This window comes from Clavelina lepadiformis, chromosome 4, assembly GCF_947623445.1.
Source record: "Clavelina lepadiformis chromosome 4, kaClaLepa1.1, whole genome shotgun sequence".
NCBI lineage: Eukaryota > Metazoa > Chordata > Ascidiacea > Aplousobranchia > Clavelinidae > Clavelina > Clavelina lepadiformis.
This window is the reverse complement of record NC_135243.1, coordinates 23016456-23039535: the sequence shown is the minus strand read 5'-3', so window position 1 is coordinate 23039535 and position 23080 is coordinate 23016456. Positions and strand designations below refer to the sequence as shown.

General features: G+C 36.0%; 3 protein-coding genes across 3 annotated transcripts; 1 reads left to right on the top strand and 2 right to left on the bottom strand.

Annotated features, from left to right (window-relative positions):
- Positions 1–417: 417 nt before the first annotated feature.
- Positions 418–4589, top strand: LOC143453248 (ribosomal L1 domain-containing protein 1-like). Its single transcript, XM_076954496.1, has 8 exons — positions 418–558; positions 808–944; positions 1516–1651; positions 1995–2143; positions 2269–2354; positions 2550–2659; positions 3830–3982; positions 4451–4589. The coding sequence occupies exons 1-8, from the start codon at positions 505–507 to the stop codon at positions 4523–4525; spliced, it is 900 nt and encodes a 299-aa protein (XP_076810611.1). The 5' UTR covers positions 418–504; the 3' UTR covers positions 4526–4589.
- Positions 4590–5567: 978 nt separating this feature from the next.
- LOC143452720 (matrilin-1-like) lies at positions 5568–10511 on the bottom strand. The gene is made up of 6 exons (XM_076953775.1): positions 10267–10511; positions 9973–10161; positions 9563–9674; positions 9192–9343; positions 7584–7747; positions 5568–6460 (listed from the first exon to the last, which is right to left on the bottom strand). The coding sequence occupies exons 1-6, from the start codon at positions 10319–10321 to the stop codon at positions 6278–6280; spliced, it is 855 nt and encodes a 284-aa protein (XP_076809890.1). The 5' UTR covers positions 10322–10511; the 3' UTR covers positions 5568–6277.
- Positions 10512–15630: 5119 nt separating this feature from the next.
- Positions 15631–22051, bottom strand: LOC143453243 (uncharacterized). The gene is made up of 5 exons (XM_076954465.1): positions 21950–22051; positions 20717–21187; positions 20298–20465; positions 18740–18889; positions 15631–18224 (listed from the first exon to the last, which is right to left on the bottom strand). The coding sequence occupies exons 1-5, from the start codon at positions 22020–22022 to the stop codon at positions 15745–15747; spliced, it is 3342 nt and encodes a 1113-aa protein (XP_076810580.1). The 5' UTR covers positions 22023–22051; the 3' UTR covers positions 15631–15744.
- Between the last annotated feature and the right edge of the window lie 1029 nt (positions 22052–23080).

Here is a 23080-nt window from a genome sequence, read left to right as displayed (position 1 = left end):
AACTGTACTCTCAAGATTTCTCATGACTGTGCTTGGTGCACCCAAATTTCTGCCTTCTTAACTCCAAAAATGAGCGTCCACAGGCATTGAGTTTAGGCTAATGTTTATTGTAGACTAGAAAATGCTCCTAGAACACAATTTTGCAACCAGTGCACTTCGATTTTAGACATCTTGCGCCCGGTTGCCCAAATTTTTGCTGTCCTGCACCACCGAGATCTTACTGAAAAGTGCCTTACTTTCCAGCCTGGTATATATTGCTGTTATACCCTTAAATGATCAGAGTTGATCTGGGCATGATTATGAATATTCCTAATGTTAATTGATCACTTTGAAACTAGAGCAGACTTAGTAAGACTCAAGGTTTTTTTGCTACAGACTTTAAAAAACTTTAGATTAAACTTGAATTCAATATCTTGCAGGTGTTTCACGTTTGACATAGCAAGTACTTAATTGAAACATTTCTTTTGTACCTATATACATAGTGTAAGGCATCTGAACTCTAAAATGGGATTGAAGATAGATGAAGGTGGTTGTGAATGTCCCATCACAAGGGCTCAGGTAAGAAAGTTGATGCTCTGTGAACTATTTGGTATCGATAGCAAATGATGTTGTGATATTTTCAGTCAAGCTTCAGTTGAAAGCATGGAAAGCTAATAGGCCTAACTTTATCGCTGCTGACAAAATTAACATATTCTTGAACGCAACTTTGCCAAAACATATTTAAACAGTTTACTAGATATATGTTCTTGATGTTATTAACTAGGCTAATTTGTATTGGATAAAGACTTCGAGCTTTTTTTTCTGCAGATAGAAAAAGCCGTCAATGCTCTTCTAAAAGTTTTGGAGCTAAAAAAGAAAGAAGATTTTTTGTCACAAACTCCGCGCATAAATATCATGATCACAACTCACAGAATTTCTTCAAAAAAAGAGAAAAAAGTCCTAATGTAAGCCACAGTCATCTTATTAAGTGCATAGTTTCATTTTGGTGACATTTATTTATATGCTGTAAGATGATACACAGTAAAGATGTACTTCTTAAACAATGTGCTGGTCCCAATGCAGATTAACCGACTGCAGTCGTTAAAAATATTGGGTTAAGTCTAAATCTGATATTTTGATTTGGTGTGGATTGGTATGAAAATCTTTATTGTCGGAGCCAATGTCATTAATACTTTACCGAAGGGCATTGCAACAGTAACTCGCTGGGTGTAGAACACAGGACATTTGTTGCATGGCATTTGTTGCGAGGCATTTGTTGCGTGGCGTTTATTACATGGCGTTTGTAGCAAGGCCTGCACTCAAGCCACTCTGCTACCTAGCCAACATTTAATCAGTTGTGAAGAGTCATTGGCTCAAACTATTTTTAAAACGGCTTCACATCCTAAAAATGGTGTAACCTATAACTTATATATTCAATGCTGTTTTATTTGATGTATAATATGAATGTGAATAATTAGAAGTTATATTCATATATGCAGCTTCCTGCTACCGAGGTATCAAACATTTTTGCTTTAGATCTCTTCCACATCCCTTGTATACAAAATCATCGGAAGTTTGTGTCATGACAAAAGACACAGATAAAGATGACGCCGAGAAAACGCAAGACCACTTTGAAGAAATGTTTAATGCAGCAGTTGGTTATTCACCTAAAGTAAGACTTCTAATTAAAAAACAGTTCGCACTATGATTACAAAAGGGTTTCTGCTTATCCAATGGCAGTTAAAGGGATTTAAAGAATAACTTAAGCAATGACAGATCCTTTTTCAATGTGGGCCCAGTAGGCTGGCAAGCAAAGTCTGTCGCCACAGTGCTCGAGTTTTGTTGTAAGTCCACTAATTTTGACATGTTTGGTTTTCGAAAATGGAGGGGCCAGGCCCTTCCAGATAAAAGGCCCCTTTGTTTTGCCATCTATGCCTAAGTCTTTTGAATGTTCTTTTCATAAAATTGTATATCCTAAAACTTCATCTCACAGGTTTTTATTACGGTTTCCACAGATCATTCCGTTGCGTTCATTAAAAAAAGATTACAAGTCTTACGAAGCCAAGAGGCAATTGAGTGACTCCTACGATCTCTTCCTTGGAGACGAAAGAATTATAAGATTGCTGCCGTCTCATACTGGCAATCATTTTTACAAAAAGAAAAAGTAGGTTACACGTGTGCTTTTCAGGTACGAAAGCTACGTTAGCTTTGATAGGTTAGCAAGTTAATGTATCAAATTCGGTCAAAGTTCTACGTACAATGCTTTTCATGTTTTCGCTATTTTTTCAGGCAACCTTTTAGCATTAACTTGAAAGCGTCAGATTTGAAAAAAGAATTCCTAAATAAATTGTCTTCAACAAGGTGGTTAGTTACCGGTAAGCTGCTTTTTAACTTAAATTGTTATTGCCTTTTTGTAATACACAGTGGTAAACAGTAGTGCAAATTTTTTAGCCGTTTACACCAAAATGGTGGTAGTGGTAGTAAAACACATATCAAGTTAGTATTGTCACCATAGTGGTGGCATAAAAGTTACTGTGGTAGACATTTAATTGCATTCCTCTTTCTTACAGGAAATGGCAATTGCAGTATGGTCCAAGTGGCATCAGCAAACTTTTCTGCCAGTGAAATAGCAGACAATATCGAAGCCGGTGTTAATGCAATAGCATCGTCAGTCACAAGGGTAATAAGACAAGCAATTTTGTAGCATTTACTTGGATAACTTTGCATCATTCATGTCATGCAACTTGCTGTTTTCAAGATGTTAAGTTACATTAACTTAATATTTTTTAATGATGCTTCTTAAACGCTGATCAAGTTTTCCAAGTAGAGATGTATAATGTATAGGGCCCGCAAAAGTCAATAAAGTCAAAAATTTTTAAGGACCTTGTCTGACCACAAATCAAAGAATAAAGTTGTTTTCAGCACCTAGGGGATTGTTTCTAAGAAGTTAATAGGTCAAAATAAAGTCAAAATTTACAATAAAGTCAAAATTTTCAATAAAGTCAAAATTTGTCAAATTATGGGTTTTGACCATGTTTTTGTGTTTCTTGAGAGTTATTTTTGTAAAAATCCTCGTGGAAGCATTGTAAATCAGGAACTGCGACACAATTAAACCATATTAACCCATAAAAGCAGGAAATAAGTCACAATGCCCACTTGGATCAGCAGTAACTTTTATCGCAAATTGTCCATTGTTTATTCATTGTTACGTATTTAAATAATCCTTATGCCGCGTGAAGGGGGTTACATTACTTCTTCCCTGTTTAATTTGCTGTTTATTAGAATTTACCATGCGGAGAAAATCGAGGCAAAGTGCCCTTTTCACAAGGACAAAATAACACACGCTATACCTAAATCTATCGCTAAAAAACACGACGCACTTTTTATAATCCATAAAACACCTTGACTTTTCGACAAAATATTACGTTTGGGTCTGAAATCGACAAAATATTATGTTTGGGTAACTGGAGGAAGATCTGTGGCCTCTACAAATAAGCAATTTTGTTAGGTCAAAATAAAGTCAAAATTTGATAAAAATAAAGTCAAAAAAAAATTTTTTTAGGTCAAAATAAAAATGGCCCTAATAATGTATATACAATACAGAATAATTGAATATTCTAGAATAGTTTGTTCCGGATCCAGAATTTCGAATCCTGTTCTAGAATAGCATAAAAGGTAAAAAAATTAGGTTAACCCTATGCAAGAGTCTAACCAAATCAGAGAAATCTTAGTGTTCCACCCATACGCACCTAGGATTTGATTCTAGAATGTGCGTCGCTATTCCGAAGAGTAACGAAACTGTACATTACATGAAACATTGCATGTTTTAGCCTTGTGATATGCTTAATAGGGTTGGAGCAATGTCAGGTCACTATACATCAAGTCAGATGACTCATTAGCCATCCCGCTCCATGTTAATGATGACGTGTCCGATGACGTCAATATCAAGGACGCTGAGGAGGTGGAACACATACAGAAGACTTTAAAAAGGAAACACAGAGATGTGAGAAATAACCCCGTTGTTTAAGAATGATTAATTAATTAGTTTGTTAATTATAAGTATTAGATATCTTGCAATTATCAATAATCGCTGTTATTGCTTTTTGATAACTAGGAAATTGTATTTTTGTTATTTCAAAGGAAAGTATTTCGCTACTGATTGAATTAATTTAGCGTATTAGTACTAACATGGTTAACCATACATCGGTCTAAAATGTACTAACTAGGCCGTAGTTAGATCAAGGTATACGTTGCAGTTATGGATTGCCTTCGTAATTTTTCTGGAATTCTGGCACATTTTCAGTTCTAAACTACATTAAACAGCTTAACCGGGGACATCTTTGCTTTCTGAACATTTGAACCTAGTTATGGCTTTGTCTGGTATTGTTTTAAATAAACCAAAACTAAAGCAATAACTACCTGTCAATGCAATCACTACAATTGTAATTACTTCATATTTGCTTTATTCCAGGATCTGTATTCTATCAAACCAAAGAAGCGATTGAGGAAAAGGAGGACGACCGCTAAAAACGGAAACAAATCGTAGATTTACGGTTTTTCGGATGCAGCTCGTCGATTGTACATTTGCATAATAAACAAGCCTAAATCATTCCTTTGATTCAATTTCTTTGTTGGTGCAGTATATGCAATGTAGAAAAACGCTGTTTGGTTTGTTGCAACTCACCCACCATCTAACATTGTGGTTCTAAACGATGGCCCGCTTGAAAATCCACATCTCTAGAGGGACTTTCATTATTTCTTCCTTTATATATTTCCTAGACGAAATGGTCCCCAAGCTAATATTTTCAAGAAACAATTAAAAATACTAATCTGGTGTCATGTTCACTTTTAACTCGTAACCTGTTATGAATGTCGGTGCTGTTGGAGAAATGAATGGAATCTCGTCACCAGCATTCTGGTCGTGTGCGAGTTGTTAATTTTAGGATCAAAATCGTCATACAACGAATTGTTGTTATTATTATTTTACCAAATATCTTCTAAACACCAGTGAAAGTACAATTTAAACGCTGGATGGCGCCGCAGAGCATTAACATGAGGAATTTCATCAAAACCACACCGGCATAGTCTGGTAAGTGACACCAAGATGCCTAGAGCATCTGTATATGATGGTAGCGCAAATAAAATGAAATAAAACATGAAAATGCGCCAAGTCCATGAGCTGTTAGTGACATTAAATTGCAATGGTTTAACTTCTGTCAGTAGAAGTGTGAAGCGATTTGCTGATGCTGATTTTTGGCATGATAAGACCTTTCAAGTGCTGAAATCATATCTCAGGCCATTACTCGCACTTTCCGCTTTTACCGCTAAATAAATAACTTAATTTAAGCTAAATAATTTAGTCTTAATTTAGGTCCTAAAATGTCTTAATTTAGGCTAAAGAACTTAAGTTTTTGTCTATTTCATAATTTGCTTTCCAGCTGCATTTTACTATATTGCCTACTTCCATGATGTATGTTTACCTTATTTCATGTAACGTATCTAATGTAACATGTTTTGCGAATTTAAGTTCTTTATTGGATTCTTAATCCACTATAATCACATCTGATTTAGTGACTGTGGTACTGTGGTATTTACTGGTTCTTGATTCACTATAATCACATCTTAGTTAGTTACATGGCATGCTAGTAGCTTGCTAACGTACGTGCACAAGAACAGGTGGGACAAATAAAAGCAATGCAATGAATATAAAAGATATTTTTAGAATACAAAGGATTAACCGCACAAGGTCTTGTTGCAATAAACACACATAAAGTGGTTGTGGCAACAGAGGATGAATAATGCTGTAATAGGAACGTGTAAATACTGTATCATATGGCTTTGCATCCTACTTAATGGAAGTATTTGATGACAGTACAATATTTCTGCAAATAACGAATATTATGACAATCACATCATCGAGCCAATAAGAAAAATAATTATACCATGTGCGGTATTGAAAACTTCTAGATTTCATGTAAGGTCAGATTAGCGTAACACGCTACATGCTTGTCATTTGCAGTCCTACTTCCATATTAAACTTATATAGGCTACAAGCCTGCAAATATATCAAAAGTGTGATTAATATGTCGTACGTACCGGCAAACCTAACATAAAATACAAACCTAATGAATATAGCTGTTATAACTCATAACCATCAATAGTCTAATCATAAAAGGTCGTATATGACACCCGATAGCCAATGTTCGTGATAGCGATCGTGATTCGTGACCAAGTATTTGACTCACTCTTCATACAGAGATTTGTATAGTTGGCTCGTATTGTCTGTGGAGACATGAATTTAATCTTCCAAGCATTCTTCCACACAAAAACGGTCTAAGACTTTCCCGAACAGATTAACGTTCAACGATTCGACTTCCCATTCATCCATATAAATTAGGTCTTCTGGCCTAGTAGCTATTTCCAAGAGCTGTTCGTAATCGAGGTAAATATGCTCGATTGTAGAAATAGCAATGACAACCACCTAAAATTATATTTAAATTCAAACTAAAATGAAGTAAAACAGACCAAGTAGATCGAGTATTCTAAATATACTTACATAGGACTAATTCCACTACACAAGAAATTTTCTTACAAAAATTAATATTTTGTTGGTAATTTGATACATTTGTGGGAGTTTGGGTAAGCTTCGAAAATATTACTAAACAGAATTAAAAATCTGAATCGTGCAGATAGAGATTCTTCGTGGATTTAATACTTTAATACCTACTTTTGCAATTACGGCGTAACAAAATGCAATATTTTACAAAAATAGCGAACTTTTTCTCAACTGTTGACTCAACCCTGTTTATATCAGCTTGATAAAAAATGCTCTACATTACAAATACCACAGAAATCAAAACGAGAGTGGTCACCGACATGGATGATGATATAGCCCAGCTTTATAGTTCGATTTGTTATTTTTTTTTTGACAAATTTTTTACAGGTTAAGCAGGAGTTTATCCGCAACGCAACAAGAGGATAAGTGCACTGCGCTATAGTTGTAGCCTACTGCTAACATTTAACAAAAACCGAATGTTAAAAAAATTCGTGGAAGTTAAATGATATGAAAATGATATGAAAATGATACGAAAATGATAGGAAAATGATATGAAATGATAAATATATTTTCTGTAATGATCTTAGTATTGCTGTAGGCTTAACCAAGCCATTCTTTTTAAGATTTGAGTCAAGTCATTTGGGATGTTGACTTAAGTCAAGTCGAGTCAAATTACTAAATGGATGAAGTCAAGTCAAGTTAAAATGTAATGCAAGTCATTTCAAGCCATGTCATTTGCTATACCTTTATCCGATCGTTCGCAACGAAATCAAATGACTGTAATTCAGTTGGTCAATAAATTTAGAACTAAGATTTAATGACTTGGTCAAGTTACTTTCCCAGGCTCGAGTCAAGTCTAGTCATTTCATGCATCGACTCGAGTCAAGTCAAGTAATTGAAAAACGTGACTCGAGTCGACTCGAGTCGACTCGACTCAAGTCCTCGACCCGAGCCATTACAACACTGGTCTTAGTTTAACGTTGTGAATAACCGACAGGAAATAGATTCGAATAACAACAGATCTTCCAAACTTTTATCTTGTTCTTACCACTGTTCCATCTTTTCGCAGCTTTTGTGATATCCTTCTCACAGGATCTTTTGATGTGCCATCCGTGATAAGAAGAATGATGTTGCGGACTCCTGGACGGCTCTCGAGATTTTCTTCTCGGAGCTCTTTTCTTGCGTGACGCAAAGCTGTCCCGGTAAAGGTTTCTGTATCACATAGACATCTTTTCGTGCAAAACGAAGTGCTGTTTTCTATTTGGTTTTTGTGTAGACCAGTGGTTCTTAACCTTTACTAACCCGAAGCGAACCCTTACGTTAATCTGCAAGCTTTCGTTGAACCCCAAATTTTCGCTGATTCACAAAAACAAAAATCTACCACATTTAATAGTAATACATTAATGAGATAATAGTGTATCAATGAGACTTCTGTTGTTGTTTTTTCAGAGACCAATAGTGTTTATTTACCAATAGATGTTTATTTACCATCACGTAAGCCACAATCAAGTTTCGGCTGGACAATATTTTCCAAAAATATTCGCTGATATACCATTCAGTAGGCAGTGTGTTAATGTTTTAGAGGACGTTCGCGCCGAACCCCTGAAACAGCTTCGTCGAACCCTGGTTAAGAACCACTGGTGTAGACCAATGAAATACATGGGTTCAGGCAGAAACATTACATTTCAACTTACGGGTAAATATTGTAGGTGTTTATCTTTAAAGATTAATACTTTCTTGAACAAAACATGTATACTATATAGCTTAAACTTATTTAAAAGCGTAAAGGAAATTTTATATGCTATAAAAACATACTCTTCTACTCATGTGCTCATTTCAAACTGAAATTTAAACTTTTTCGGTACGGCTATAACCATTTGAGATATTTGTTATATATAATATTTGAGACGTGGTAGTGCACATTAGCCTTAACCTCGAGCTTACAGTTACTGTATTTCAGTCCGACAAAAACAACTTGTAGTGTCATTTTCGCAGAACTACAACACGTCATCTCCTATCAGCAACATTTTCATGCAAATACATAATGTGGACCCAAACTCCGCGCATGCAACGAACGGAAAAAGCTACGATCACTAATTAGCAGAGTCGTAACCAAGTCATTGAACTCGAGTAGCAAGTCAAGTCATCAAGCTTTTAAAACTCGAATCAAATAGAGTCGTTTGGTAATTAAGACTTGAGTCAAGGCAAGTCAAGTCAAGTCAATTATTATTCGAAACCAGGCCATATGAAGAGCAAGAATACCACCTCTATCAACCGGAAACGGTTGAGAATATTACAAATTTAGCTTCATTTGGTTGCATTGTATGGGTTCGTAGATGAATAAATTCATTTGAAGTTACACTTTAATTTTTTCGGTCCAAACTCCAAAGAATAAACACTCGTTTCACCCTTAATGTTGAAACGCGCAATCAAAACGAAACGAATCGAGTTAAGTCGAGTTATTTAAAATATTGACTCTTGTTAAGTTAAGCCTTTTATGTACTTTCTTATGGAGGGACTCGAGTGAAGTCATGTCTTTGAAAAAAGAGACTCGTTTCAGATTTCTAAATGCTAACAGTAAAATATGCAAACGAGCACCGCTTGGTGGCACGGTGGAGGCCTAAGACCTCAGGAACTTGCACATATGAAACCATACCTCCAGCGATCCAGGGAATGCGGTTGATGGCTTCCTTTAATCCGTTCACGTTGCCAGCGTAATCGCGAAGATGGATTTGCGTCCTGGTATCAACTTGATCGCTATAGCAGAAAACGCCAACTCTTGAGGCGTTGGGCCTCAGGTCGATTAAACTGTAAACCACAATCTTTGTTAGATGTTCCAGTGACGTATGTCAAAGATCTATGTTTTCATAGGAATGTTATAAATTAAGCGCTTCTAATTAAAATCTTTCAAACTAACAGCAACATATAATAATTGTGTGGGCCAAATTAGCTTATAGCCCAAGAGGCATCCCGGTGAATGGGTTAAAATTTCTAAACGTTTTATAATGGGTTGAACATTTTACTTACTCGACAAATAGTTTGACGAAGTCCTTAATCAATTCAAAACGGTTGTAACCAAGTGATCCGGAAGAGTCTATGACGATGACGCAATCGAAGTTGACCCAAGGTGAGCAAGTTGCTGAAACAAATATACCACATTTGCGTTAGATCCCATTTTGCCTCTTTCGACTTTTTATCAACCGTCTGATTAATTTTTAACAGAGGCGTGTGCAATCTTTTATACATTATTTCTTATTAGGATTTATACTACAATACAGCAGCCTACTTTAAAACCCTGAAAGCTCAAAGTTTTAAATATACTTTCTTATCATCTAAGATCTTTTCTATTAGCTTAAAAATTGTTGAAACAAATCTAAAGGCAAACCATAGGTAAATTACAACCTGTAGGAACGTTTGGTTTCGTTGTGACCTTTTACCTGCGCAGCAAGGTCTTGGCAAGCTCCAAGTGGAATCATTCAGACATTGGTTTGTGGTAACCTCTGGAGGTTCAAGAACAAAGCCTTTCTCTTCATTGCATGTATAAACGCAAACGGAACCGGCGAAATTTCCGTTGGTACAGTTTGCAATTCCGTTGTAAAAAAATCCTTCATCCGGGCAAGTGATCGCTGTAGACAAAAAATTTTGTTGTATTTAGCTGTTGTTCTTGTTAATCAACTGTAGGATCGAATAATGACTTTGCGCTAACGGTAAAATGTATAACCTATTTGTACCTCTCACAAACGACGACATCGAAATTATCAAAGCGATTGTCAAAGCAAGTTTCATTTAAGCTGTCTTGATGGTCCACCTTCGTATCAGAGCAAAGGTGATTGACTTAAATTTGAAGCTTTCTGCTGAGCGCGTGCGCTTTGTAACGACTTTAAAACCGGGGAAATATAACCTGACCAGTAGTAAGGAAACTTTTTCAGTCTGGCCGCTGGCCGAAACGAGCGACCTACAGCTTGCAATTCTGACCGTTTTCAGAGCTATAATCTTTTTGATAAACAGTAGCAAATTTAATTTATTTTCAAAGCAGTGTTTTCATTGACGTCATTGTCTCACGAATTGCCACTAAAATAACGTCTCATTGACCGTAGTCGGCACTGTATTCATTGACGACTGTCACGACTCCAAGCGCAAGCAAAACAAAATTTTGCAAGTACTGTAAGTAACATCTTAGGATAGTCGTGTTTTTTCACCCATAGTATCATTCTAAGACATAGTTTTAATCCTTAATAGCACATTTATTAAAGAAAGGAATGTATTATAAGTTGCCACATTGAAGGTTTGAACACCTGCCAAAGCGTTTGGTAAGTTTACCATCAACAGGAACTTTGAAACAACTCTAAACCCAATCCAATTGTCATACAAGTTAATTTAAGTTAGATGCGACAAAGTTGCGTTAATTAATAACTTTTTGAAATGTTTCCTATGCGTGTTGGGAAAATGTTTAAATGCATACCCCTCGGTTCGAAAAGGTGTTTGAGCTAACTTTTACTGAAATGCGTGCTATCAATAGTTAGACACAATTGTTAAATCGTACCAGCAATGGGCCAACACCATACAAATTTGCATCATTGCATTGTTTGTAATGGTGGTTATTTAAAATATCCAGGTAGACCTATATATCAGGGTATGTTTGACCCATTAGGGCTGTAACGAATTGTTGTAACAAATTGTTGTTTCGGTTGATGTTGAATTTCCTTAGTTGACACTTGCATTACGGTTTTGCCTTGAGTTGTTCTGGTTATATTCAGTAAGTTTAATGTCTCGTGAAATCTTCCGTAGCCAGAATGCTGATATTTTCATACTTGCATCCAAATCGACAACGTTTGTTCATATAATTTAATTGTTGATTTCACTGAAATCGTGATATATACCAATTCCTCTAAAAACTAGAATAACATCACGAGACAGTACCTTGTACACTAGACCGTTAATAGTCGATATTAAACTGGAAGGGTTGACACAGGTGAACGCTTATACTCACAGTATATCACGAAAATCGTGCACAACATTACATAACACATTGTAAATTGTATATGCCCTTAATTTATTACTCTGGACACGATAAGTGAAGCCTATATCTTCTACGTCATAGAGCAGTTGTTCAAAACAATTTTAACACCTAGGCCAATCATTTAGTCTGAGGCTGTTTCATTTTCATCAAACATGTTCACACAAAAACAGACATTTTTCCCAAATGCCAAACGGCGGACAACTGAGCAGTGAACAGGAAACTCAAAGCTGGCCATACTCCTTGAGCAGTCAAACGGAAGAATTTGCACATCAAAGCGCAATGAAACGATATTCTGTTACCATGGCAGGATGAGGTCATACAATTTTCGGGAGACAACAAACAATGCAATGAGCAAACCGGGAACGTAACACAAGCTATGGCAAGAGCAAACAAGAAACCACAGCAGCAATCAGTTATAGGACATATTTATAGGGAATGGGAAAAGCCGGATCAATTACAGCAACAACACAATAAGATTAAGATCACACCAAAGGAAGCAATTAGAGGTTTTATAGCATGAAAGCCGATACGTTAAACGCCGTTACGCTTGGCATTACTGCAAGCTCTGTTTTTAAAACAAGCGTGTCTGACGACTGTGTGTGGATGATTACTAAAATCGAGTAGCAAATATTTTAGTCTACTGAGCACACAGCACTTCTATTTCATCATTTCACTATGATTTATACTCCTTTGCAAGCCTATAAAGTCCAGGGAACTTCCCGGCCATAGCGCTTGTTAAAGGAACCAATATGATTAAATATGTATTGCAATTGGCAAAGTTTCAATTATGCCGAAGCTCAACAAGGAATATTTATAAGTTATAACAATTGTTTGATGCGAATAACGAAAAAACGTTTACCACAAGTAAAATTTTCCGTGTCGATGTTTTTCACTCGTAGCGCAAGTTTTAATTGAAAGCGTGTGTTGTTAAGAGATGTTCAAATTGTCTTGGCATCTTTCTCATTTAAAAAGTTCAACTCGAATCGAAAACTGCCGCGTTCACAATCAAATGTTATTAAATTCCTCACCACGACAACTCAATTTTTATTTTTTTGCTGCTCAAAAGTTACATTAATTCCAAAGTAACGATACTGACCAATAACTGTTATTGTTTTAAGAAGATCAAACAAATGAAACTGCGCTGTTGAAAATTCTGCATTGTGATTTCCTGACTGTGACGATATTCCTGGCCTGATTTATTTCGAAGACAGAACGAACAGGAACCTGTAGCTCACATAACGCAAGCATTTGTCATTTATATTCTCGAATGACAAATAATACCATCACCAACCATTCTCTCTCTTTATTTTTCTTTTTCTCTCCTTATATGCATACGTTTATAGAAACATAGTATACGCCATACGGTATACTAAAGAACTTGTTTCCAGACAGTACTGTAAATGTTTAATGAATTTTTTTGTATTAGATTAAGTGCCAAAGATGCACTTGTCATTTTCTAATCAGACGAGTGTTATCAATATCGGCGTTTTGTGATTTAAGTATGATTTAGATTTATTTGGAATTGGAATTGGAAATTGAAAGAACGTGGCCGATGTAGCCTATCGTAATACATTTAGGAAATGATTTTCGTAGAATATTTTCCCTATTCATGCCTTAAATATTTATCTCTTGTTATTTTTATCAAATTCATAAACATTTAACAAAAATATAAGCTTTAATTTTTATCCACTAAACTTATTAAATGCCTAATTTGGATGTCTACCTCCTTAATGAAGCTCTAATTATTCTAGCTACGTCTTGTCTAAAGTAACAAATCAAATATAAAATGTCATAAACAAGTATCGATTCAAATATTTTAAAAGTTATCAAATGCAAGTAAACAATAGTTAATTGTAGTAGAGTCAATACTGAGAGTTGAGTCAAGATAATAGTCAATAGAGTCAGTTGTGGTCAGTAGTACAAATCTCTAGAGAATTAGGACTCGAGTACTTTCGAGTACCACAAAAATTACATCCGAGTCAATTACTTTACTCCAGAAGGCATCTCTAGACAATAGATTGATGAGTTGGTTTACAACCTGTTGAGCTTTTTCCAATCAAACATCAAACATCTTTACAAAGTCTTATGCAAATTATCATCAAGAAAGTCGAAAGGTTGAAGAGCATAAAATGTTACTTTCAGTACATTCTTTGTTTTTGTAGACTAAGTAATATATTGTACAACAACCTTCACAAAAAACATCCACCGGAAAACCAACCCTATCACACCTCTTGATGAATGACATGAATCCGTTATAAACAAACCAAAACGTTTTTGATTTTCTATACTTCAATATGGAACAGATCGAATGATAATAGTTTTGAAGGTTAAAGGAACCAGGAGACTCGTCTTTCACGGTAAATTTAATCTAAATTGATAAATAATTTAGACTCTGTTTGAAATGTATTCACACCTCCGAAACAATGAAAGCAGAAGTCGTTTACTTCCAAACGTTATAATGCAGCAGTGTGTTATCATAACAAGCTGGCATCTTGCAGCTCCTTGATGGCAGACACCAAACAATGAGGTAAGAAAATCAACGAAACCGAGGTCGATACAACAGCTAAGGCAATAGGCGGCCGAGATGGCACGAAACCAAAACGGAACTTGGTCTGTGAGCATGATTAAGAAATGAAGAAGCATAAACTGTAGTTATACCACAACTTCCAATTCAATTTTCTACTGTATACTTCCAAGACCAAGCAACGGAGTCTTCTACATCATTCATGCAAAAGTATTGGCAGTGGTAGCGTTATTACTTGGGGTATTACTGCAAAGAATCGTTAATTGGCGATATAGTTGATAATCGTATTGCTGAGAGTAACAATAGACTGTTTAAGCGCCAAAGGATGTGCAATTGAACTTTGATCATTGATTTCATGTTTGAAATTACAGGTTTATCATCTAATCGTTTATCGTCTAATCTTCGTAAACGCAAGTCTTGAACAAGAAACATCTTTGTCAAAAAAGAAGACTTATGAAGTGGTGCAATATGGATAAATATAAGGAATATATAATATAATATGGATAATAACATATATAATATACTGTGGATAATGACATATATAATATATAGATTTTAAGGTTTAACTTGGGCTACCGCTAAGATATTTTAAAGAACGACGACTTTTAAATACTAAATGCAAATTTTCTGCTGTAGTTGCAGATGTAGAAATTTTGAGAAATGTTAGCGAAATTTAAAAGACCGTTTTGGTCCACGAAAACACCTTGAAAAACACCGGTGTCATATATGGCATAAGGAAATGTAATGATAATTCTTTTGTTAACTCGCCTCGTTTTATCTTAATTATTTCTTGTGTTTTGTTCCTACTTCGGGCAAGCGTGTTTCTCTTCGTTGTAGACAACGACTACTTCACGGATTGCATTGTGACAAACGAAGAACTTTTAAGCTGTGAGGTTGTGTTGCTTTACTTATCCTTACTCTATTATTTCAGATGAATCATTTTACGTTTAATAAAGCTAAGTATAACGGCCTCATTTAATACAGGAACACAAACACAAAAACGTCAGTCGTCCCGAACGCTATAAATGTAACATCAATATCTACATAGACATCCTGTAGTAAATGCATAAACTACGTAAATAGACTGCAATTTAGTTCGTTGGGCTCTTCACATTGTTTCTATTTTTACGTTTTTCCTGGACGCCTTACAGACAACGTCCACGTTCACATTTTTCTAGAATATCTGACTCAATTCAAATGCTTCCTGATATGCATGTAGTAACAACTGTACCTCGTCTTTGCAAGTTTGAATTTGTGAATGTGTCATCGTCTTGCAAGAAGTGGGTGGTGGTTAATACATATCTGTATTAAATTTCTATATTAATTTAATACTAAAATTTCTGTATTAATTTTAGCTATTGTTGGTCGCTTTACTTTTACGGCTTGGAGTCAATAATTTTGAAAAGTTTTAAAATAGCCAATCAGGTAATTGAACTGACCACAACAACATTTTTAATGAACTGGTTAAGGCTTTTTAAACGCACGACGAAACATAAAAATGAAAAAGTCATTCAAACAACATCAAAAGTTAAAACACAATAAATCAAATTACACCAAAATATTTTGTTCAGAACGCAAGACATGAGGCAAAACATTTTATACAGTTATATTATCAACCAAAAAAATTCTGTAAAGGAGAAATAGATGTATTCCGAGGGTAAATATTTAGGAAATAACGTTTAGCTCGATTGCATCCCTGCTGGGAGTTTGGTCGTGGCTTGAACATATTTTTTTCCACAGGATTTTAAATTTAGCTTCAATGTAAGGCGAGTACAGCACTGGGTTGAACGCACTGTTGATGGGGAGGAGCACTCCTGCAGTGAATATCTCAACTCCGTCTGGAAGCTTCACTCCACTCACGCTTATGTAAGCCATTATGCAGATGGGAACCCAACAAAGAAAATCAGAAATAATAATGCGAGTGATTCGTTGATTCATTTTGACATTTTGCTTTTGGGCATTATCACTTTGTATCGGACGGTTTCTCATTTTCCAAGCACTTAAAGCGAATCCAGAGAGTACAAAAACAAAAGAAAAGAAGTTAAAAGTGATCATAACGATAGAAAAAATCCAGAAACTATCACTACGGTTGACGTATAATCGTGGCATGCATACACTTGTAGTACCGTAGTAGCCAAACTCACCTCCGGGAGCGTATTGGGGAAACTGATTATTCAAAAAGCTTTTAACGCTTTGCCAAGAACGTTTATCGACATTCTGTGACGTATTTGTAAGAACAGCCAAACGACAAGCAAAGTCAGTTACGTAATCGTGAGTGACTGTGTCAGACAAAGAAAACTCGTTAAGAAAAATAATTTTCGATTTAAAGTAACGTGTGGTGTTGGAAGCAAGAGCAATGATAAAGGAAATAATCCAACAACAGATTGCAGCAACCATCCAAGGCGTTGTAGAAGCATGACGAGCTTTGAATGGACAGTAGACAGCAAACAAGCGATTGCCGGTAAGAATAGCCATGAGAAAGCAAGAAGTTTGACTGGAAATCACGCACAGACTTCCCGCCAATGAACAAACAGAGCTCGATCTCCACTCATAATCGATTTTGGAGTATCTGCCTGAATACTGAATGTCCTTTACCAAAATTATCATCAAATATACACCCATTAAGCAGTCAGAGACAGCAAGGTTAATAATGAGAATATGGTTGCAAACAGATACATCTGGGGATCTCTTGTGTCGATATGTTTTAATGGACATCGCCGCAACGTAACCGTTTCCGAAAATTGTCAGTATAGTTACAAGCCAGAGCCATATTTTCAGACCGACGTCATCAATTAAGTTTAAAGCAGAAGAGAATAACTGGGAATATTCGTCTGATCCATCAACACATTCTTGTTTACCATTAAGAACTGATGTTTTTGGAATTGATATAAGATCTCCAAGCTTTGTTGCACAATAATGTCTATTGGGACAGTTTTTCTCGTCAATTCCGTCATCGCAGTCCACTCTGCCGTCACATTGTTCTAAGATGTCGATGCTAATCCTTTGACCTGCTTTACATTGAAATCGCTTCGGACAATTGTTTTCATCGAATCCTTTGGAGCAATTTGTGTCTTGCAAGTACCGCCATGCCTCATCGATGTATCCGTCACAGTATCGATCTCCCATCTGGAAGTAAGCGTGGCAAGTGTCATTACAAAATGCTGGAGGATTGAGACACGATTCGCATTCATCAGCAAAGTCAGTACATTCCGGTCTTCCATCGCACGTGGTAGCACTAGTGTTACCCCATTTGTTTTTGCACGTTATTAAACTCTTGTCAACTTGTAGTAGATTTTCGCAGTCCCGGCCTGAACAAAAAGCACCAGAAGCTTGAATATCTGCTTTAAAGTTCCTGGATAAAGAGTTATTGCATTGCGATGATTTAGAGAAGATACTTAGACATTCTGTCAAAGATGGGTTTTCGCAAAGACATTCGTCTGAGAGGTCGAAACAATCAATGACACCGTCACAGACTTGCTTAGCCGAGATGATCAGGCGATTGTCCAGACACCTGAAGCAATTAAAGAAGCCATCACTGCCAAAACACAGGTCAGACTTATCATGGCATTGTGGTATGGAGTCGTAAATATTCCATTGAGGAAGGACACACTGAATGGTTGATAAAGTGGCCGAACACTTAAATCCAGGCTGAGAAGTTATTTCGTCACTTCCGTCCTCACAGTCCTTCTTGCTATTGCAGAAGTTTTGGTTCAAAATAACTGATTGATCAGAACATTGGAATACGTTGTCGCAGCCAGCAGATGTGTTATAATCAGAACAGAAAGAGTTGCAAATTACATCAGTTGCGTTGCATTCAAATTGACTACATTGCGTTGATGGTACATTGTTACAAGTAGAATTGTCGCACCAAGGTGAAACACACACACTCTGATTTGTTACCCTAATAATATCGATGTTGCATGTACTACATAACACTGTATCCATTGATTTGATATAGAGTTCGTCGCTCCCACTATCACAGTCAAGCTTCCCATCATTGACATATTTCATAGGAATACATCCTGTCGTCATGCTGCAAGTAGGGAAGTCCTTAATGAAGCAGGAGCAGGTGAATTTGTCTTCAGGACAAAAACAGTTTATTTCATCTGATGCGTCTAGGCAATCTTTTATCGCATTACATCTCTCTGCAAAATAAAACTTTAAAGTAAACCAAGAGACGTCAAGTTATGAGCCTACCGATAGTTAGTAATAGCCTAACGCTCACAGTTGATTTATAACACTTAAGATATTTACTGATTCGATGGTTACACTAAATGGGAAACAGCCTAGCACAGCATTGAAACAGAATTTTCTGTTTCCCTTAAATTGGTAAACTTAACTGCAGGTTGGTTTTATCTATGATCGTTTATTGTCAATCAGCGTAATAACGCTGTATCACGATATAAAACTGTATATGATGAAACATGCAAATTAACAATAAACATTATATTATTGCTAAATATTTTATCGTTAACCCATCCACATCTTTCCGGCACTTTGTTGGAATCATACGTTACATAGCCAGAATTGCTGCAAAATTACTATGTTAATATAAAAATAAGTTTTTTTCTCGAAAGGTTTGATCACGACAATATTCACTCATTATTAAAACATTTACAAACATTTAAAACTATAGAAAGTATTAATCAGCTTCACATACCACGATCAGCATAACATAAATGTCCATTTCCTGTACAAGAGTAATCGTCAATTTTGTTACAAGCGCAGCGAAATGGTTTCTCCGGGAGACAGCTGGAACAATTCCATTCGTCATTTCCGTCCGGGCAGTGAGCGTATCTGTCGCATCTCTCTGCATGAAGATTTCATTGATTCAACTAATAATTTGATAACGTAGATCATAAAAGATCATGAAAGATCACTCACAAGAAAGATTGGAGAAACATATGATTGCCAATTATTGCTGCAGCATCGAATGACATTACACAGAAGAAATTTATAAGAAAAAGAAGCCACACAAACACAACTTTTTGCCATATAGACCCAAAAATATAATCATGCGCATTTTTCTAATTGACATTTCAAATTGAATTACACCTATGCAGGACGGGCAGGACGGGCAGGACGGGCAGGACGGGCAGGACGGGCAGGACGGGCAGGACGGGCAGGACGGGCAGGACGGGCAGGACGGGCAGGACGGGCAGGACGGGCAGGACGGGCAGGACGGGCAGGACGGGCAGGACGGGCAGGACGGGCAGGACGGGCAGGACGGGCAGGACGGGCAGGACGGGCAGGACGGGCAGGACGGGCAGGACGGGCAATTTTATTGCTGACTTTCTTCAGCAAAAGTTTTCAGATTAGAAAATTGGGGAAAGTGCGACTAACTTTGTCAGTTTTTTTGTTGTTTATATTTATTTTTTATCTAATCTTTTCTTCTATGATAACATGTAGACCTATTGTTAAAAGACAGCTTTTTTCAGCGGCTTTTAAAGATTACGGCCAAAAAAAATTTGGATAAATCAAAAGGAGTTAAATCTAAATACAAAATTTGGTAAAAATAAAATCTTAAAATTGAAAATAAACTGTAGTTTTAAGAAATAAAAACAAAGCCAGGTTTAAATTCAGTTCACTTACATTGTATAAAGACAGTTGTTAGTATCAATGTCACAAAAATTTTGTTCCCCAGTAATTTGTTCATGTATTTTTTTGTAATTCAAATTTTAGTATAAGTTTGTTCAGTTATATAAGGTGGTCAGTCATTAAGTTACCTTTATGGGCAGTGGTAAGTAAAGTTGGAGTCAAATGCATTGAGGTAGCCACAAATAATGCTGAGTCTGCGTCCGTGAGTTGCTTTTACTTAAAAGTTCCATTTAACGCTTAAATACTTGATCATTTTTTTCTATAAATCGTTTCCAGGTTTGATAATTTTTATAAAAGCGCAATTTATAAAAAGGTATTCATATATCGAATGATTTTCTTAGTCCACAATACTGTTGTATGACGTCATAAAACTATTACGATTACACATAAAAAGTAATAATAAACATCACATAATCGTTAAATATTAAAAACCAATCTTAAACGTTCAAACATTTTGCTGAAATCATACGTCATTAGATATAGCCAGATTTGCTGTACAAGTTACTACATTATTATTGAAATAAGTTTATTCGAAAAGTTTCATCGCGAAAATTTTCATTCCTAATTCAAACATTTATAAACTTTTAAAACTATAAAAAGTATTAATTAGCTTCACCTACCACTAGCAGTAAAACATACAGGCCCACTTCCTGTACAAGAGTACTCGTCAGGTTTGTAACAAGCGCAGCGAATTGGTTGGATAATTGGAGAAATGAAACGGGAACAACCATGAAGGCAATTCCATTCGTCGCTTCCATCCGGGCAGTGAGCGTACCCGTCGCACTTCACTACATAAAGTATTTTTATCAAAAGAAGTCAGTTTGATAGCAATTTTTGACACGAAATCTTGCTCCTTTGTAAATTGACTATAGTCACTATACGGAATTGTTAACCACAGAACTAAAGTCGTAAATGAACGCTGTACAAAACATTGCATGTTAACTGTGACGTCAAGTAAGCTCTTCTACTACAAAATCATAACAATTAAAGATGATAATTTTTGTTTGTCAACCATTTGAAATAATTTGATGTAACTTACAATTATAAGAGTACCATCTCGCTCCGTCCTTACAAGTGTCGTTTTCTTTCTTGTAACAATCACATTGGCCTGTTGACCTAACATCACAATCTTCCTCGTCACTATAATCCCAGCATAGGTTGTATTTATTGCACCTCCATGCTAATGGTATATATAGACCATTGTTGCATTGGAATCCTTCCCCGCATTGTCCACCCCATTCATCTCTCAAATTGGCGCAGTCAAACCTGCGGTCGCACACATTGCCTTCGTCTACGCATTGATAAATCTTCACAACGGCTCCATCGTAACATTGATACTGGTTAGGCTCACACATACAATCAATTTCGTCTGAACTGTCAGTGCAATCTCTTTGTCCGTCACAGACCCAAGATTGTGGTATGCATTCCGGGGAATCCCCTGACCGTTCATCTTCGCATCTACAGTTAAACTCTGATGATGGGCAGCGCGGTGATTGATAATGGCATTCACCTTAATAAAGATAAAATCTTTATGAAGAGATCTGAGAGTTTTCTATGTGCATCGGCTATTTTTCTCAACGCTATGTTTTGTTATAGCAAGTTAGTATAGAATAAGCGTACGCAGTAACCTACATTCCTAACTTAAAATGAAGGGGTAAAGCATCCCTAGATGGCTAATTAGATAAAAATCGTAGACTTTTGTAGTATTTATAAAATTTCTAGCTCAGCCGTAAAAATGAATTGTGAAATTGTTTGTTTATGTTTATGTTTATTCATTTTGTTTTCACATTTAGACATCATCTTGACCGCCTCTTGCCTCCGTCATAACGTAGGCCAAAAATGTGATACTATATTTTATTAAACATCCTTTCACCACTATATTTACTGACAACTACTCTTTCATTCAAGGCTGTTTTTGGACTTGCCCTTCACTTTAAACTTTCAGGTTTGTGAAAGACGCCTTCTAAGCAGTGAAGTTGTCCTCAGCTAACTTGATGGTAATTTTTTTAAATGTATTTCAAATGTGTTGATAAAAAAATTCATGAAAAAAGAAGCAGCTCCACATTAAAACAAAAACTTTTTAACCAATAATTAATAATTATTTATTCTTTTACATTTAAAAGTTATGTCTTTAAACAAGCCCAACATTCCAATCGTAATCCATAATCAGTTTTCTGTAATGTTTCAACCGAATACGTTCACTCCATTAAATTAAATAAGAAATAATAATGACTTGTATAAAGGTAAGAGAGTCACTAAACAAAATACTTACGCAATTTCGAATTGCGCTGTCTTCCTTGCGCCGAAATCAGAAGCATCATCGACAACAGAAGGATCAATTTCATTTTTAATCTTATCTGAGTGAAGATATTTTTGCATCTACCCAGGAAGAACATAAATATCATGTTGACATTGATTTTTAAACAGCTCTCAAAGGCTGTTCCCATAACGTGATACCACCAGGTTACCAAAATTACAATTTTCTACACGGTACGATAGTCTACATTTCAGAAAGTCTCATGCTAACAAGAAAACTTGCAAAATCAGCAAAGCGTAGAACGTGAAAGTCACAATTTTAAACCTTGTTTTTGTTAAGAACAATCGTCATAGATATATCGTCTTATTGTGATAGACGGAGTTTGCATAACTTGAACGCAATCTACTAAACATTTCTTTGCATTTTGACGTAATAATTGCAAAGAAACGGAAAGACTTGAAAAGTGACCTTAAAGCAGAAAAACCATTAACGTTTTACCATCCGAAGCCTACTCTATGAAACTGTAGACAACATTCATTTACAATGAACCAGATCATGTCACGTAATTTCCGGCAACTATTAATCAGCGAAAGGGCTTGAAAACAAATGTAAGGAGTAAGGCCTGCGTAAAACTGCAATTAATATTTCTATAAACCTCATTTTATTCCTTATACCTAATTACTTTGGTATTTCTTTTGTTTTACATTTCCTTTATTCGTCTTTATACCTAACAACAAGACCTCGTCAACAACAACAGTCACTGCTGCAATATTTCAACAAATTGATAATTCCTTTAATCCAACAGTTGAAACAAATGCTTTGAGTTTTCCATCGTGGCCATCTTATGCTGTATATCAGGATAAACGCCGAACCACTCACATTTTCAGCAGGAAATATAGTTGGTATTTTTAGTGAAGACATTTGCTTTTGTGGAGTCATCTCACGTTGATCTGAGATCAAAATTTTAAACGTTTCCGTCTTCGTTTTTATGGGTCTACGTTCGATATTAAACAAAGGAAGTAAAAGTTCGACAAAAGTATACGTGATTGAGCCAGTACAACCATGATGAATGCGTGGTATGACAACTAATGCAAAACAACACGTTGTGTGACTAAACCTCCCCGCCTTTTCCGAACACTTTAAAAC

Coding starts and splice junctions, on each gene's coding strand:
- LOC143453248 (XM_076954496.1), top strand. CDS start 505: ATGGGATTGAAGATAGATGAAGGTGGTTGTGAATGTCCCATCACAAGG. Junction 2,355..2,549: donor AACAAGGTGGTTAGTTACCG/GTAAGCTGCTTT, acceptor TCTTTCTTACAG/GAAATGGCAATTGCAGTATG. Junction 3,983..4,450: donor TAAAAAGGAAACACAGAGAT/GTGAGAAATAAC, acceptor GCTTTATTCCAG/GATCTGTATTCTATCAAACC.
- LOC143452720 (XM_076953775.1), bottom strand. CDS start 10,321: ATGAAACTTGCTTTGACAATCGCTTTGATAATTTCGATGTCGTCGTTT. Junction 10,162..10,266: donor GATGTCGTCGTTTGTGAGAG/GTACAAATAGGT, acceptor TTTTGTCTACAG/CGATCACTTGCCCGGATGAA. Junction 6,461..7,583: donor TGCGAAAAGATGGAACAGTG/GTAAGAACAAGA, acceptor ATATAATTTTAG/GTGGTTGTCATTGCTATTTC.
- LOC143453243 (XM_076954465.1), bottom strand. CDS start 22,022: ATGAAATTGATCCTTCTGTTGTCGATGATGCTTCTGATTTCGGCGCAA. Junction 20,466..20,716: donor GAGATGGTACTCTTATAATT/GTAAGTTACATC, acceptor TACTTTATGTAG/TGAAGTGCGACGGGTACGCT. Junction 18,225..18,739: donor TTTATGTTATGCTGATCGTG/GTATGTGAAGCT, acceptor TTTATTTTGCAG/AGAGATGTAATGCGATAAAA.